The 18,325-nt window shown below is 42.4% G+C and overlaps 2 protein-coding genes across 2 annotated transcripts in view; one reads left to right on the top strand and one right to left on the bottom strand.

The window, feature by feature from the left end:
- The window catches only part of LOC135482661 (BTB/POZ domain-containing protein 1-like), a 138,159-nt gene continuing 119,834 nt past the window's right edge, over positions 1–18,325 (top strand). The window contains exon 1 of the mRNA XM_064762911.1: positions 1–63. The gene's annotated coding sequence lies outside the window, so the exon portion shown is untranslated. The remainder of the gene's footprint in view (positions 64–18,325) is intronic.
- Positions 14,167–14,868, bottom strand: LOC135482891 (uncharacterized). Its single transcript, XM_064763369.1, has one exon. The coding sequence runs from the start codon at positions 14,866–14,868 to the stop codon at positions 14,167–14,169; it is 702 nt and encodes a 233-aa protein (XP_064619439.1).

Genomic DNA, 18,325 nt, shown 5'->3' with positions numbered 1-18,325 from the left:
GTTTCGCCATTGTTCGGAGCGTAAACGCGGAAGTCAGGAAGTCTAAAACACGATCAAACTGCAGTAAATGTCGATATTATCACAACCAAAAGGTGATTCATCGGCGGTCAAGGTGTAAAGTAGTTAGGTCTTCAATGTAGAATATGTAGCTAGCGATCGGGGCGTGTGCAATGCGTGATTTTGGTGTGTTTTGCGATATAAGACCAAGCCAATGTTTTTTTCGGTTACGGCCCATTTCGCCTAGGCTATAGGCCTACTCCGATTTCGCCTACAAAATGTGGTAATCAGGGTTTCTGCCAGAGGAGGGGGGGGGGGCAAGGGGGGCACTAGCAAAGTTGAGGGGGGGGGGTTTGCCCCCCTCGGCTCAACTTTGCTGAGTAATGATTTCAAAATATCTCTTTTTTAAGCTTAATCTAATGAAAGAGATAAGACAACGTATGAATCACTATAATGTCCTTATCAGTTACTGACAACATCAGGGACAGTGTGCTCGCCAGGATTTCAATCAAACGGGGCGCAGCTGGCCGGAGGCCAGCTCCTATATATATGCGCCGCAGGCGCATTTTTGGCGGGGGGTCCGGCGGCCCTCCCCCGGAAAAATTTTGTAACCTGAGGTGCAATTTTTTAGGTCTAATTCTGATGATATAAAACGACATTGTACTTTGTAGCATTCGTATCGTAGGCAAAACTTTTTGCTTCACGGCAATTTGCGGCGTCACGTCGGTTGGCGGGAGGGACGCATGGCGGGGTATCCACGTAAATACTAGTTTTCAAACCGTTTCATACGCAGGGCTGTTTACTTGTACGTTTCAACCGTATTTTTTACGTTTTCCGATGTTCGTGCAGCGCTGTACGGTCGGGTACACTAAATTATAGAAATAAAAAGTTGTGTTTGTACGGGCACTCAAGTAATGCATGCCAAATGGCACACTTTAAAAAGCGCTCATTGGACAACGTAGGGAATCACTAGAAATGATGTCATCGCTGGTCTAAATCTTCCATATAATAATACTGGAAGGGGGACGAATAAAGCCACACTCAGAGGCGTTGGATCGCCTTGAAATTTTGCATGAATGATGGTGACACCTTACCCTGATGCAACGTCTTGGTTTTGTTCAAAAATTTACTTCAGCAGAGCAGTAATGAGGGATTTTTAGCTCAGCTGACAAAGTCAGCGGAGCTAGTAGAATAGCTGTTCAAATGGTGTCCGTCCTGCAATCCATCCATCCATCCATCCATCCATCTAGGGACCCATCTGTGGACAAAATTGGACATTTCTGATTGGGAAGGCCTAGCCACTTCGTTGACGGTGCTAAATTAGGAGTTGCCCAAGGTGAACTCAAAACACGAAAAATCAGCGCGATCCGACCTGTATTAAGAGAATGAGGTCATTTCGCGTTTAGATTTCTTTCCCTTTTTACCTCGGTCCACAGAGCAAATATTGTTTTCAAATGTGGCTGAATATTTTCTAATATTTTTTAATTTTTTACTTTTAATGGAATTAATATAGTTTTCACCGCCAGTTGGCGCTGCAGGCACATTGACTGAATTTTGGCGATTTCAAATTTGGCGGTGGCTCAACTTTTTGCAAGCAGTGCCGCTGATTGGCCGATCGATAGAAGAGATGCCATCATTTAAAAATGGCGGTAGTCGCTGCTTCAATGAAGATGAGTGAACTTTCTCATGTTCAATCGGTTGATACTCTTTTAATCAACATGACCATGTACCTGAAATTTGTTTAGGTACTGAAAAGAGTCTATATAATTCAGATTTATCGATAGTTTTTTTATAATATTGCGGAAATTTTGTGCACAAATTAGCGAAAGTTGGTGCTCGTCTCATGTCATTTTAGAGCGAGAAATTTGTTTCCGTCGATCTCTACCACTGAAAAATCGCTTGCATAGCTTCGAATTTTTGTGAAAATAAGTATCTGAAATTGGTTTCAAATAGTCTAGAGAGTTACCTTTGTGGTGATACATATGGTATGTGATAAATATTTGTAGAATTTGTGAAATTCGGTTTTCAAACGTGCCGATGAAGCAAGCGATCTCGCGTGAATTTTGCAAGTCCTGATATGTCGACCGGGTGTCAAAAATCACTCGCCTAAATTCAATTCAAAGATCAAAAATAATATCTGAACTTAGTTTCAAATAGCCTACGCAATTATCATTTCGGTGATATATAATGCATGCATGTAATAATTGATTAATCTGCCTAAAACGCGCAATTAAAACGGCGAAAGATCGTGATAAACACTCTGGTGGCGGTCGCACTAAATAACGACCGGTAGGGCCCGGCGTCTGGCGGAGAAAAAAGGTAGCGCCCGGAGGTTGAAACGGGATTTTTATGCACTTTTAACTGTATATATATGTTGTTTGGATGTATTTCTAACAGTTCTGTAACTTTGATGACCAAGCTTGCGCCCAAAGTTGGTAAAATTGATGCTTGTTTATGGACTGCGCTAGCGACCGGAGAATTCGCCGTCGGCCATTTTGGCTACGGTCCTGGCAATTTTGCAACAAATTTCGCCATTTACGTTTGTTTACAATTATTTTGAAAGTCACATTATGACATCGTAGTATGAATCCCACTGCAGTTTCGTTACGCAGCAATGCTCATGTTTTTGGTTTGCAATCCTGTACTGTCTGTACACTGCGCTGTGCATGGCTGTACTGTAGCTGTAAAAAAGACAAAAACCATAGCCAAGCCCTATAGGACAGGCTTAGAGTATAACTCAACAGGCCCTCATGATTCATTTGATGGACACCTTATTTGATAGTACCTCATCATTAAGTCCACTAGATCCTGTTCTGTCACATGTCGTAGACGATAGACAATTTTCAAAATGTAGTACACCACTCGCTCATCTTTAAGCCCAGCTCTCGGCTCACATCATGTGGGCACGGTTGGCTGTTGAGTGTTATGGTTCAGTCTGTGAGACTAATTTAAAGAGGTTACACTTTTATTTTGAATTGGAAAACAGCCCACAGGATGACTGTATCCGGTGGTGTACATTTCCCCGTCTATGTCACCCTTTTTTATTCAGTCAGTGTTAATTTCTCTTCTCTTTTTTTACAGATCAACTGTTGTTGGTTATTGCAAGAGGAGTCGTTGGCACATTTCAAGTCCAGGAAAGCACTTGCTGTTCCCACATTCAGAGTAAGGTGTGCTTACTCGTTTTACTGCTTTCCATTCCCGGAGAGGGTTATCAAATATCTGCCGCAAGGCGCTTCAAATATCTGCCGAAAGGCATCAAATATCTGCCGTACCAATAAAGTTCATTTTGTTAACCAACTCTTTATCTTCTTTTCTTCACATACAAAAAAGACCGTCCCAAACATTTGGCTGCATCCACTTCATAAATGTCCAGACAACAGTCGGTTCATTTGACCATTGTAAAGCACCAGGCCCCACCTCACAAAATACACTTTAATAATTATGTACCTTGTGTCCATGTGCATGTTATTAGTTCCACCTACGCTGCATGAAGACAAGGACTCCACTCTTTGACGTCACCACACAACTCCTTGACGTCATCACACACCCCACTACTGCAACGGCAATAGAAATGACTTTACGTCATAATACCAGGGTGACGTCAACTCAGTACTTCAGCATGCACTGATATAGCAAGAAGGTCTTTTGCATCAGCACTTCTGCGTGCTAGACGTTATAGCTTCACGTTGCCTCATAATAACGGTACCGACACACACTTGGCCCTTGCCTTCACCTATCCATTTCAGCTGAGCGCCAGGCCCTTGGGCCTCTTGTTAATCGGATACTGTCAATTCTCCTTACCACTCACAGAAGCCAAGCCATTGCTGTTAAGTTGTGCAGGGGCTTAATCAATTACCTGTACTCCCTGTGGGGTGAATAACAATACCCTTTGAACAGCTGGCTGTAGGGAGATGATTGGAACAGCGGGTACACCTGCTGACCTGCTGACCTGCTGAACCCAGGTTAATGTTATTTTCAATCCACGATTGCAGGTCACCTGATTTTCGAGATTTCGTGGGAAATGAAATTGTAAACAAACGCATGTGTGCAGTTCAAATGTAAACAAAAATGTATTTTTGGTATTTTTGGTTGCTGGACTTGGGTTTTCCCGCAGTTAGGAGCTGGGGTCAAATTGGTGGTCTATTGTTTATGGGTGCTGTTTTAGTCAGAGCTAGCCCTTGATTATGAAGGGATTTTCAAATTAAGGTGACCATGGTCTTTTTATGTGCTCACCACAGCTTTCAATACTTGATGTATCTGAAGAGGCGCGCTGAACCTGACATGGCCTTATCAAGGAGCTGCTCACGGTGCTGAACTTCTAGCTTGCCTGTCGACTAAGTGCCTTGCCCAATACATTGCTACAGTACATGTAGTAGGAGCACGCATTTTACAGTTGGTTCGAGCCATTTGGAAGCCGACATGTGAAGGCCTATCTGGGTTCTCCTTCTCCGTATAAAAAGGGTCATATTGCTGACTAAAACTAAGGAACGACAATGACATTGCCTCATCATCTCTATCGGATCAATTGATATGCTTTTATATGCACGCATACATCACGCCATTGGAGGGTCCGAGTCTGTGGACAATTGGTTTGATTAATTTGTCTCTTCGATATTGCTCCTTTATTGCATTAGATTTTCATCGCAATTCAATCTATTCAAGATATAGCCAATTTGAACCTGTTTGCGCCACGGATAGATTGGTTCCCGATCGACTCACTAGGGATACGCAGTAGAGCACAATGCTGAAAAAAAATGGATTGGTTCCCGATCGACTCACTAGGGATACGCAGTAGAGCACAATGTCATGAAAAACAACCCTTTGTAAATTCCAATCACCTGCAGGACAGGTCAATTTCTCTCAATAATGTTAATTTTGTTGACTCCTGTAATCTCTACCTTATTACAAAAAAAGACAGTGGTGTTAGTCCCAAACTGGTCATTTCTATTTATTTTGACCTCTGTTATCAGGATACCTCTCAATTACAGACAGCATTTTGTATCCTTGGTTACAGCACGTACAACCCAGCCTGGACATACTACAGTTGTCCATGGAGAAGTTAGATCCTCTGTGACACTTCTTTTCTGTAAAGCTACCGATACAACCTACTGAACTAGGGATATCTTCCGTTGCCTCTTGTAATATTTACATACCATGGATGATTAGTTCAGTCATATTTCATCCAGCTGGCAGCTCTGCATTGGAAATTTTAGTGGTATAACGTGTTCTCTTGTCCTTCAAACAGTAGTATAAAGCCCATATTTACTACTTTACACCCTCAGTCCTATGTTATTACTATCAGGTCATCCAGCTGAGTGCCAGGCCCGTGGGCCTCTTGTTCTTTTATCGTCTTATGTTTTAAGACTACCTACAACCCATTTCGCCTACTTCCCATTTCGCCTACTTCCCATTTTGCCTGTTGAAGTATGGTTTGCCTAGATAGTGGTACTATAAAACTTTGTGGATATTTTAAGTGGGTGTCTGCCAAGAAAAGGTGGGGTCCAAAAGAAATAGTTTCAAATTCTAGCAGATAATCCTTATATCCTAGACGCCTGGAACTGCCCTGCCCGTTTCTCACTGGATGCCCGCAACCGCCCGACCGCACAAATCATAAATGGAAAAATACATGGGAACTGTGGAGTGAGACCAACCTCATTTTCAGGTACCAGGAAGTATACTGCATTGAATGCATGCATGTTTTTATGATGTTGCTGTGTATCGATAGTGTGTAATTATCATGTTGCTGTGTATCGATAGTGTGTAATTTTCAGTTGAAGTTTGGGACCAAGGTTTGTTGACATTTTGCAAATCATGCCATTGTGGAGCTTTTGTGTGGCAGGACAATGGCTTATTTTGGAGTCGACGATGTGTTACAGCAGCTGGATTTAGACAGCGACAATTCAGATAGTTGTGTTGTAGATTTTAGAGGTTCAGACTTAGATATTGGAGGAGGAATTGAGGAAGGAGGGGGTCTGGAAAAGGGCCTATAAGGGTCACTTACAAAACCACTGAGCACTACATGATCATCGGTTTATGTGTTGAAGCACTGCTATGATGTACATTGTCCATGCTGTGATTATTTTAGCGCCTTTTTGTCTGCTGCGTGCGGGTACACGTGGTCGGGCGGATCTGGGCGTCCAGGAGACATGATATGAAATATTATTTGACAGACTTCTATGACCTGTTTTAACCCTCAGATGTGTAGAGGACCTTCCATAGAACAAAATAAACACAACTTGTAGTACATTATCTTTTAGTTTTTCTATCTCTTTTTCCAAAAAACGAATACGTGTCATTTTTCGTGAAAATGTGAAAATGCTCTAGGGAACCATGGTATTTAAAAATAAAATCTCAAGGAGCTAAAGGGTTAAAGTGATACTATGATGTGATTTACAACTTTGCGGAAATATGTCCGTTTTTAATTGTTGATCGCAAATGTAAAGCTGAAATTTTTCATTTTTGATTAGATTTATTATAAAATCGCTGTTTTAATTGAATGTAAACCACCGCGACCGCGAAAATGTTCATGTTGTGACGTCATCGGCGTAGCGCAATTTCAACGGCATCGAAGCGAGCCGTCCAGGCGAGATTAAAACCATCAATTTCTAGAAAATGTGCATTTCGATTCGAAAACCTTACCGATTTATGAGAAAGTGACGTAGTCACCAGGGCTCAAAGTTAACTTTTTGACTTAGTAGCACTGTGCTACTATACTAGCCTCAAAGATTAGGTAGCACAGCTGCAATCTTTGGTCTGACAGTGTGCTACTAGCCTCAAAAATTTAGCAGCGCCATTGCTTGTCAAGCACGTGCTGAGCAACAAGCAACAAACCCACCGCTACTAAACAATAAATCACCTGCATTCAGCAGCGCCATCTTTAAAGTTCCGGCTGGCCTATTGAGGAACTAACCTGTTATTGTTATCTCGTCCACTAGGTTATATTTGCGCTGCGTTATACACTTGTGCAGTGGGCGTAAGAAGTTCCTGGGAATGTGATTGGATTTATTTATCGAGACCGGCTTGTGTATGAGCTACTGGGCCGACGAAAGACATTGACGGGAGTTCTGGCATGAAGAAAAACTATGCGTACTAACCAGGAACGGAAGATTTGAACTTTGATCGCACGTGGGCTTAATTCGCAGAAATTTAGTAGCATTGTGTTCAACAAATCAGACAGTCGCATAAAGATAATGCGGTCGCATCAGGGCAGCATTTTCATATCGCACGGGTGCGAATGGACTCCCAGTTATGATCGCATTTTGAAAATTAAGATCGCAAAATGCGACCAACTGGTCGCAACTTTGAGACCTGGTCATTTGTCAAAAACAGCTAAAACATTATGGTGAAATTTGACACGAGTTACCCTTTAAGGTGAAGATAAATGAGATTTCTAAAGCATTATTCTTTGCATAATTGTGCTCTCTTTAGATAAACAATACAGCCATTTAACAAGTTACTTATTATTAATAAGTAACTTGTTATTGCCTGGCTATATCCTTTTACAATGGGGAGCACGCTTCTGAGCACCTCGTACACTCTGTTGCTATCACCTTCATTGTCCCCATTCTTGATGCGGTAGAGACCTGGGCTGAGCAAAAAGGCAGGGACACATTTTTTGGCCCACCCTGTAGTAGGTATACGCCTGCCCCATACCCATATACAGGAGCTATAAAATGTCCAAAAATGCCTAAGAAATATGCCTTAATATCACATACTAGGCAAAATGGGAAGTAGGCAAAATGGGAAGTAGGCGAAATAGGAGTAGGCGAAATGGGAAGTAGGCGAAATGGGAGTAGGGAAAATGGGTTTAGGCGTAATGGGAAGTAGGCGAATTGGGTGTAGGCGAAATAGGAGTAGGTGAAATGGGTGTAGGCGAAGTGGGTGTAGTCGAAATGAGAGTAGGCGAAATGGGATGACACCGTTTTTAGCTCACCTGGGTGAGCTTATGTCGTCACGTCTTGTCCGTCGTCGGGCGGTCCGTCCGGCGTCCGTCAACAATGGTGGCACCTTTGCTCACCATTGAGTCTTGGAGGTTGAAACTTGGTGTGTGGATGTCTTATGACAGCATGACCTGACATACCGAAAATCATTGCAATTTGACCTACTTTCTGGGCTCCAGGCGACCATCTTTGAAAACCTTATTTTGTGAATATCTCATGAATGCTGATAGCTAGGATCTTGAATTTTTTTCTGTAGATACCTCTGAAGAGACTACATGACATACTACCCGGGTTTTTGATTTGACCTACTTTTCAAGGTTACAGAGGTCAAACTCTATGACTTCACCGCAGGTGGCACGTTTCATCATCACTTGTTGTAGACTCTTTAAATTTGGTATGTACCGTATTTTGCTGCGTATAAGGCGCAGCTTTTTGACCCAAGAAAGCCCTAAAATCGGGGGGTGCGCGTTATACGAAGGTGCGTGTTATCTATGGCCTAGCCCTAGGAAGCCACCGAATGATCACAAGATTTTTTCCATCAACTCATTTCTTTTGACGGCTTTTTTGGCTCGCAACCAAGTAGGCGCATTTTATATTTTTGCACGAAAGAAAAATCGGGAATATCGATGCACTTTGCATAGTTCACCGATGCTAACTCGCCTGTTCTGTACGCAATACATATAAGTATCCTCATTATCATTTCAGTTACTTCTATAAATGCTTTTGAGGGTCCTTAGCGGCAATATTCAGAGCGTAGATGCGAGATAAATCCAAATCGATAAATCAGCTGATCGTGTGCCGCCATGATTTAACATCAAAGCGAGGCCCCATACCGCCAACCACGTGTCAACACACGAAATTGTAGTTGAGCACAACACAGTTTTTCTCTCAATGAGAAAAGCTTTATCGGTTATATCCAGTACGAGCAAGACTACCGCTGTAGTGAGATAAGAAAGAGGAACGCAGTACAAATGTATCGGCTTTATTAGCAACTAGTATGTGATGCAGGGTCGGAGGTGTGTATGACCACTTTCCCTCTTCATTGTTACAACAGTCCTTTTCAACTGAAAAAGAAATAGGAAGTTCAATTTAAAAACCGGCAAAAATTGTTTATGCCCAGTATACCCGGTACATTGTGTATACCTGTAGTATGTAAAATGTACTGCGTGTTATACGTAGGTGCGCCTTATGTCTGGATTTTGTCCACGGACTCAATGGGTGCGCTTTATACCCCGGTGCGTTTTATACGCAGCAAAATACGGTAGACACTTATTGAGCATCTCTACATGTTGACCAAAAAAGTAGGTCAATGTGACCAACTTTTCAATGATAAGTAGGTCAAGTTTGTAAAATCCTATGAAGACATCATTATAGAAAATTGTGTTGCCCAAGGTTACACATGACTTGACCAAGTCAGTGTGATTCCTCTCTGTGTATTTGCTCCTCTATATTTCAAGACTATAGCTAAATTTGGCAATATTTCAACAGTAAGTATGTAAATAGCCTGCATGCCTACTTGCAACATTATCAAAGCAGTGCCAGGAATGAACCCCCTCTGGTAGAACAGCCAAAATGACCAAGTCAGTGTGATTCCTATCTTTTCAATATCTCATGAGCGTTGATAGCTAGAACAATGAAATTTTTACTGTCAATACTTCTGATGAGATTACATGACATAAGGTACGGGTTTTTGATTTGACCTACTTTTGAAGGTCACAGAGGTCAAACTCTAAAATTTCAGCAAAGGTGGCCCGTTTCGTCATTAATTGTCCTAGACTCTTCAAATTTGATATGTAGACACCTATTCGGCATCTGTACATATTAACAAAAAACTCTGGTCAATGTGAGCTACTTTTCAGGTGTAAGTAGGTCAGGTCATAAAACTCAATGTGAGTTATATCAAGAAACCTTCACTGTGTGATTCTCAAAGGGGCATCATTGATCGATGTAATCAAGATTGACATAGAGCGTGCAACTATAACATTTTAACCTTGATCTAGTTTCCAAGGCCAGAAAGGTCAAACTCTAAAATTCCACTGAAGTTGATGCATTTCACTACTATTTGTCTGAGATTCTTCAGATTTTATATGGAGACACCTATTGGGAATCTGTACAAGTTGACACAATTCGGGTCAATTGTGACCTAGTTTATCAAGTTGAAGAAGTTAAACTCTAAAAGTGTCATTGACAGTGCCACATTTTGTCATATATAAAGGTCAATTTAACCTCCATATGTCATTTCATCTGCAACTAAATGATTCCCAGGTGAGCACAATGTCCCCAGGACATTTCATTTCAAGTAAAAATAGTTTGCCCTTCGAAGTATCTGGCCCAAAACAAAGTGGCTATTCTTACGGTACCGTAACAATAAAAATGTCAGCGATTTTAGAGATTAAACTGAGGATAAGGGGACAAGGAGGGGTTAGTGTTAGGAGTAAGGGACAGGGTCTGGGTTAGGTTTGGCCTTGGGGTAGGATTAAGGCTCAAAAAAATTAAAATTGACCGCCGTAAGAATAGCCAGTTGTTTGTATGTAAAATGCATTAATTAGATACTACCGTAATAATAGCCACAGTCCTGGCAAAAGGCCTTCCAGAAAAGTCATCGTAATGTTGTTGAACTTGAAATGATATCAGTATCTGATCAATGTGGTGAGTTGTTGGAAATGGAATGCATGAGAAGTTGCTCTTTGATCACCGATCAGAGTGCTAAATGAATTAAGGAATTAATACCGAGCTGGCGGTCATTGGTTGTATAATCAAGACCGCTCGGGTAGACCGAAAATGCAGTCCAAAACCCGAGGCGCTTCGCCGAGGGTTTTGGACGTAATTTGAGGTCTACCCGAGCGGTTTCAAAATTAAACAAATTAAATACGATTTGAAAGGTATATATGTTCCGTTTTTGTCAAAGAATGATCCAGCCTGGTGTCCGGAACTCCGCCATATTGTTGCTTGTGAAGATGACGTCACGCAGCAAGGGAATTCCCAGTCTGCTAGCTCGATTTCTACCATTTCCTCGTCTTTGACCTCTTCTGAATCCTGACTGACGACCTCGAAAGAGTCCTCGGGTATCCTCCCTACTTCACAAATCCCAATATCGGGGAATACTTCAAAATCTCGTGTTCTTGACATTGTTTTGTGGGGCTGAGTCGTTGCTTCTTGGTGAAAATAATTCGTCTGCTAAAATTCAGAATTTTATACCTACCCAGGCGGTCATTGGTTACGATACCAAGACCGCTCCGATCAAAACGAGGCGTAATGTATTTTGTATTAGAAACAATGATATACTGTGACTAAGGCCTTTTAGAATGCTAAATGAAATTATTTCATTGGTGATAAGTTTTATTAAAGGCAGGGGAACAAAGCCTAGCCTATAGACCGTATGCGAAAATAAATTTCGGCCATCTTTTCACAGGCAGCGTAAGTTTACCATGACATTTTAAAAGTCATGTTTTAAATCAAAACATCACCAAAACTGGCAAAAGCATTCAAAATATCATGAACATTGATTAAAAAAGCATGGACAACTTGAAATACATTGCTTGAATAAGCTTACTCTAAGTACTGCCAACGAAAGAGCCCCTAAAGTCTTCTATAACCATAAATGTTTTAAGTGTAATGGACATATGGGATCCAATAATTCCAAAAATATGAAATTAAGTTGTAAAAAGTTTATTCACGGTTGACCAATCCTTCATTTAGTATTGAGAACAGTGACGAAAAGCATGGCTGCATTGAACATTTGGGTTGTGTCGTTGGACGTGACGTGACATCTTTTGGCCCACAACAATGCATTTACTTGGAATTTGCATGCGTAAGACGACGTCAGATAACGTCATGAGGGGTTACATGCTCTGCACATTGATTTGGGAAACATAAAACCATATTTTGTTTATTCAGCTACGGATGGTGCTGAGGATTTTAGGAATTACTCAGAACAACCTGTATGTCTGTGATCTTTTGTTTATCAGCTTTCTTGATGTGGTGTTTATGTGCGAATAGTCCAGGACACCAATGACCACTGGTCCATTAAATCTGGGAAACGTTGCCCTGCCATCAACTATCCACGTCTATAGCCATGCTTTCTGACTAAATTGGTGCATTGGTAGGCTCGTCCCAATAACTATAGATTCATGCACTTGATTGGGAACTACATTTACATAGTGTTGGCCGTCGTCACATCACGATGCATTGCACTTGCAGTTCGGACGGTGTAATTTCGAGCGAGATATTCCAAACTATGATCAAATTTAAATGAAGAAATGTCCCTTTGTACGAAACACGCCTTTATTAATTGTAATTCTTCATCTTTCGTGATACATGTAGCTTTAGCATTCATGATGGTGAAAGGTAGTTCATCTGAGCTGGTGTTAGCAGCGGCGGCGGCGGTTCAATCTGTAATTAATAATCATTGAAATAAGCCTACTGCTAATTTTACCTAAAGATATAAGACATGAGAAATTGATATAAATTGGCAACCAGAATCAAACTTACAAAGCTGGGGACTCTAAAATGTCTCTGAAATAGTATTGAAAATCATATTGAAAATAGTTTGACTTTGAGTTCTTATAATTATCGTGATGTTGCTTTCTTGGCTTCTGATATCTCACTGCCGAGCGGGACCACACCGTGGACGCATGTCCTACTTAAAAGGAGACTACATCCTGTTTAACATATAAAATGGTAATTTTTTTGTCCTAGCTGTACCAGTTACCAGAGTTTCAAAGAGAATAACGTTAATTAACTTTGTCAGAAAGTTCCTGTTGACAACGTGGTTGACGACCATCCCAAAGAAAGATGCTAGAATTTTACGTCAACAAGTAAGAAGAAGTGTGGTATAGGCCTACATTGATTTTGTCCGTAACATTCCGGCCCCATAAATGCGTCCTAGCCTAGCATTTACCTGATAATTAAACCTAAATAAGAGAAAAAATCCCTTAAAAACAATCCTATTAGAAACTTATTAATAATCCAGCCTAATATGGGCCTACATGCATACCGTAATACATATCATGGATGAGCAATCAATGGTTGTATGAGACAAGGGCGCACGCGCCAAACTTTAACATGCAACACCAAAAAGAACATCCTGTAATTTCAGTGTCTGCGTCAGTTCACGAAGCTCACTAGATATCAACAGACGACTCAAGTAAACACAGCTTGGTGACAGGTCTTATCAGCTCATTATGCTGTGTTTTGATTTTGGCTGACCTCACCCGTCCATCCTTTCTAGGATACGTCTCCATCACTCGTCCCAACATCCAGGAATTCCTGTGAGCATTGTCATCTACAATCAGAACCAGGTCATCTGGTTTCAGGTTTTGACTTGCGTGACACCATTTCTGTCGTTCTTGCAGGGCAGTCAGATATTCCTTTGTCCACCTACGCCAAAACGGGTCAGCGAGATACTGCACTTGCTTCCATTTTCTTCTGTACAGATCTGTCTCATCAAATAGTCCATGAGGTCGGCATGATCCCGGACGCAGTAGCAGCAAATGGTTGGGTGTGATAGGTTGTAAGTCATCTGGGTCATCCGACAGCTTTGTCAAGGGTCTTCCATTTATTATGGCTTCAACCAGGCACATCATTGTGTTAAGAGTCTCATCTGTCAGGTTCTGTTGTTTTATTATGCCGTCTAATACCTTCCTAACAGACCTGATCTGCCTCTCCCATACACCCCCCATGTGGGATGCTGCAGGTGGATTGAATACCCAGGTGATCTCGCTTTGACGCATGTATTCTTCAACTCGGCCATGATTCCATTCGTGAATGGCTCTCCTCAACTCTTTCTGTGCCCCCACAAAGTTCGTGCCATTATCGGACCGGATCCTGATTGGTGTCCCTCGTCTACTTAAAAATCTCTGCAGGGCGTTGATGAACGAGTCTGTGGTTAAACTCTCTACCACCTCAATGTGTATGGCCCTGGTTGTGAGGCAGGTAAAAATGCATCCATATCGCTTTACCAAGCACCGGCCTCGTTTGACATGATACGGGCCAAAGTAGTCCAATCCTATGTGACTGAAGGCTGCTCTAGGGGGAGCCACTCGGTCAGTAGGCAAGTCTGCCATTTGTTGGGTCATTGGTTGAGCATTTCTTTTTCGACAGCGCATACATCTGGTGATGTTTCTTCTTATGGCGAGTCTTCCCTTGATGATCCAATATTTCTGTCGGATTTCTGTCAGCACCCTTTCTGATCTGGAATGGCCCGTCAAATTGTGGAAATATTGAACTATCAGGTCGACCACGTGACCTTTCTTAGGCAATATGATCTGGTGTTTCGTCTGATCAGGCAGGTTGGATTTCCCAGACAACCACCCACGCGCAGGACTCCATTGTCATCCAGCACTGGGTTCAACTTTCTTAGCTTGCCGGTCTTGGACTGGACATCATCAAACGCCTTCCTTTGCACGAATTTGAGCACTTCCTGCTCGGCTTCCCAAAGCTCATTCACAGTAAGACCCCCACAAGGAGAGGTTGAGGGTCCTTGCACTGGATTACCCTTATTCCTGACCTTCTGACGCAGCACCTTCAGTAGTAGCAACCATGCCATCCCCTTCTTGTGCCTATACCAACAGGAATAGTGATTTATTATCCTGCTGATAGCCTGGTGTCCTTGATCTGGAATCTCACCAGTTGCATAAACCTTCACCTTGGGTTTGACCTCAATTCCTTCAGTCTGGTGTTTATCAATAATTGGCTGGTTTGGCCAGTCCGTCCCTGGTTTCTTCAAGAATTCGGGTCCGTGTTTCCACCGGTCATTTCCAATCAGTTCATCAGCTGTCATACCTCGTGATACGTCATCTGATGGATTCTGATCAGTTGGTACATGCCTCCATTGTGTGGGCACAGTGTTCTCATGGATCTTAGCCACCCTGTTTGCAACGAATGTTAGGTATCTCTTTGCCTCATTCCTTATGTAATATAGTACAGTCATACTGTCCGTCCAGAAAATAGACTCGCAAAGAGGAATCTCAAGTTCGCTACGCAACAGTTTGTCTAGTTTCACTGCTTCGACAGCTGCAGTCAGTTCGAGCCTTGGGATAGTGGTGGTCTTTAATGGGGTTAGCTTTGCCTAGGTGTCCTGGGCTTGTCACTGCTAGAGCCTTGGTCTCCTATATCTGTCTGGATACTGAACGTGGACCGTGGGCGGGGCTTTGGCTTGTTATCTGACTTCTGGTGAGATTCTACCTTGGGCTCTTTAGCACCACTCTTGCCAAACACCGAATCATTTTCTTCTTCAGCAGCCTCAGAGATAAACTGCAGGAGATCCTTTACTCCTGGGTTTCTTGAGCTATCGTCCTTGCTGTGCCGGATCTTTTGGACCACTCTCTTCCATCTATTCTGGAGATACAGTGGCAGCCTCTCCACAATCTGCACCAAGTACGAATCGTTCATTATGCGATCCAACTGTTTCATGGCGGTCAACATTTCAACGCAGTTCTTCAAGTCATCAGCTAGATCCCTTATTGCTTCTGGATCCTTGGCTTGCCTCCTGTTGACAATCCGGTTGACCCAGGCCTGACTAACCACAAAGTCACTACCAAACCGGTCCTTTAATAGTTTTCTTGCGAGTTTGTAACCCTCTGCCGGATCCTTTACTGCGCAACACTCAATCACCTGCCTTGCCTTTCCTGTACAGTATTGCAGAAGCCTACTTAGCTTGACACTGTTGTCAATGAGGTCACGGTCAACGGAGTTTTCGAATGCCCTTATAAACAGCCAATACCTAAGAGGATCCCTGTCAAAGGTCATCAGATCTACCTTAGGCAACTGCAGTGTATTTAATAACATCCTTTGCTGCTGTTGCCCTTGCTGCAAAACCTCCATAAGAGCGTCTGGAACTGTAGGGCTACTCATATTACTTACTGTTGGCTGGTTGCTCATCACATTGCTTCCTGGAAATGGTGTAAAGAAACTGGTGTTGACAGGTGGCACACTTTCCGGTGCCATTGGGGTAGATTGATAGTTGGGATAGTTAGTCATATTTCCAAGGACACGGCCTGGTTGAAATTCAGGTCGCGTTGGATCCAATCTAGTGTCATTTGTCTTTAACACATTGGGACCACCGTTCCTGGAAACGCCCACCTTCTCGGACGATACAGGACTTCTACTTGATTTAAATGATCTTTCCTGTGCCTGAGCATGTGCTAATTTGGCCTTCATTTCCAACTTTTCCCGCTGTTGTGACATTTCAAGCTCTTTCTTGGCAAGAGCTTGTCTCTCCGACAATAGCGATGCCTCTACTTCATACGCGGCACAATTGGCTGCTGCCCGCATCTGGGCCATGGAAACACTGGACCTGTGGCTGCCGCTACGGCTACTGACAGACCTGTGCTTACAAGCTACGTTTGAAACTGAATCGTCTGCGCTAATTGTATCTAATGAGCTTACATCTGAACTGACACTACTGGCCGCCTTTTCCGAGAGCCTTTCCGTTAAAGCCTCGGACCAAGAAGATATTCCTTCTAGGCGTCGCTTCATGAAACGCACTACCCCATCGCAATACAACCTTGACTCGGCAATATCTTCTGCACTGTAAAGAAGACTAAGATATGCATTATGGCATGCAAGAAAATTTATGAAAATCCTACCTAAATTGTCGCCTAATTTGGTAATCCTTTCCAACTTTTCCTTTGAATCAGTACAGTCCAACAGTGTCTGAATCTCATTTCCCTTTCTTGTCAATAGTCCCTTTGCAGTTGAGCGTCTTTGCCTTAAAGTCTTTAATTCCCTTTGAAGTAACATTGCAGCGGCCATTTTCACAATCTGTCTCGGTCAGCGTCGATCAGCCTCGAATCATTAGATGTTCCTCCGAACGTCACAAGATACACAGACGGTCAGCGTTGATCAGCCTCGAATCATAAGATGTTCCTCCGAACGTCGCAAGATACACAGACGGTCAGCCTAGCCTGTCTATCCTAACTAAAGAAAGTTCCTTCGAAAGTCGAAAGATCCAAAAGATAATTCCATCCAGAATTCATCTTTATTGAACAGAAATGTAATTTCGAGCGAGATATTCCAAACTATGATCAAATTTAAATGAAGAAATGTCCCTTTGTACGAAACACGCCTTTATTAATTGTAATTCTTCAGATCTTTCGTGATACATGTAGCTTTAGCATTCATGATGGTGAAAGGTAGTTCATCTGAGCTGGTGTTAGCAGCGGCGGCGGCGGCGGTTCAATCTGTAATTAATAATCATTGAAATAAGCCTACTGCTAATTTTACCTAAAGATATAAGACATGAGAAATTGATATAAATTGGCAACCAGAATCAAACTTACAAAGCTGGGGACTCTAAAATGTCTCTGAAATAGTATTGAAAATCATATTGAAAATAGTTTGACTTTGAGTTCTTATAATTATCGTGATGTTGCTTTCTTGGCTTCTGATACCTCACTGCCGAGCGGGACCACACCGTGGACGCCTGTCCTACTTAAAAGGAGACTACATCCTGTTTAACATATAAAATGGTAATTTTTTTGTCCTAGCTGTACCAGTTACCAGAGTTTCAAAGAGAATAACGTTAATTAACTTTGTCAGAAAGTTCCTGTTGACAACGTGGTTGACGACCATCCCAAAGAAAGATGCTAGAATTGTACGTCAACAAGTAAGAAGAAGTGTGGTATAGGCCTACATTGATTTTGTCCATAACAGACGGTTTTATATTACTGTTACGTGATGTGACAAGGGTTTCGCGCTAGCCCCTCGCCAATTGGGAATTGAAATGATGTGTGGCGATGAAAATATTCCCCAAGCACGCCACGCTGGCGAAGGACCCAATTTTTGCAAATGGCGAATCAAAATCGCCACCATCTTGTATATATCTTGCCAATTACACCCGAAGCAAACATCGGAACTACAAAGCATTGATCAGGAAAAATTGGTATGCAAACCACGAAAATCATTATTAATGAGATCATGCATGTGCTTGATGCTGATTGGTTTAAACATCTGACGTAGAAAGATAGTAACACGCAGCCAGTTGTGCTCATTTATAGACTGTTTCAATGTAACCATATTTGGATGACAGTATGCTGTCCATGTGATAGCCGCCGTATGATTGGAAACAGCATAATGGGGTCACAACCTCGCTTCTCAATCGAATGTTACGCATTGTATAATAGAAACATGCCATTATATATCAGCTGTTGATAGCGAGCTTGTCATTCTTAAACCATGGATGATTTGTGTGGGTGCCATTCGTGGCTTGGACTGGCTAACCGTGGTGAAGTGTGGTGAAAGGTTTAGCCAAGAAAGGCAGGTGATGTTGTGGCGAACCACACACTTGTGTGGCTAGGAGATTTTTGGACTGTTAAGCCACATTGACTAAGAGCTTTCATGACCTAGCGCCAACCCTGCGTGACACAGCGTCTCCGTAAACTTTTTCC

This window comes from Lineus longissimus, chromosome 2 (assembly GCF_910592395.1).
Source record: "Lineus longissimus chromosome 2, tnLinLong1.2, whole genome shotgun sequence".
NCBI classification, from domain to species: Eukaryota; Metazoa; Nemertea; class Pilidiophora; order Heteronemertea; family Lineidae; genus Lineus; species Lineus longissimus.
This window is presented reverse-complemented; position numbering and strand designations above follow the sequence as displayed.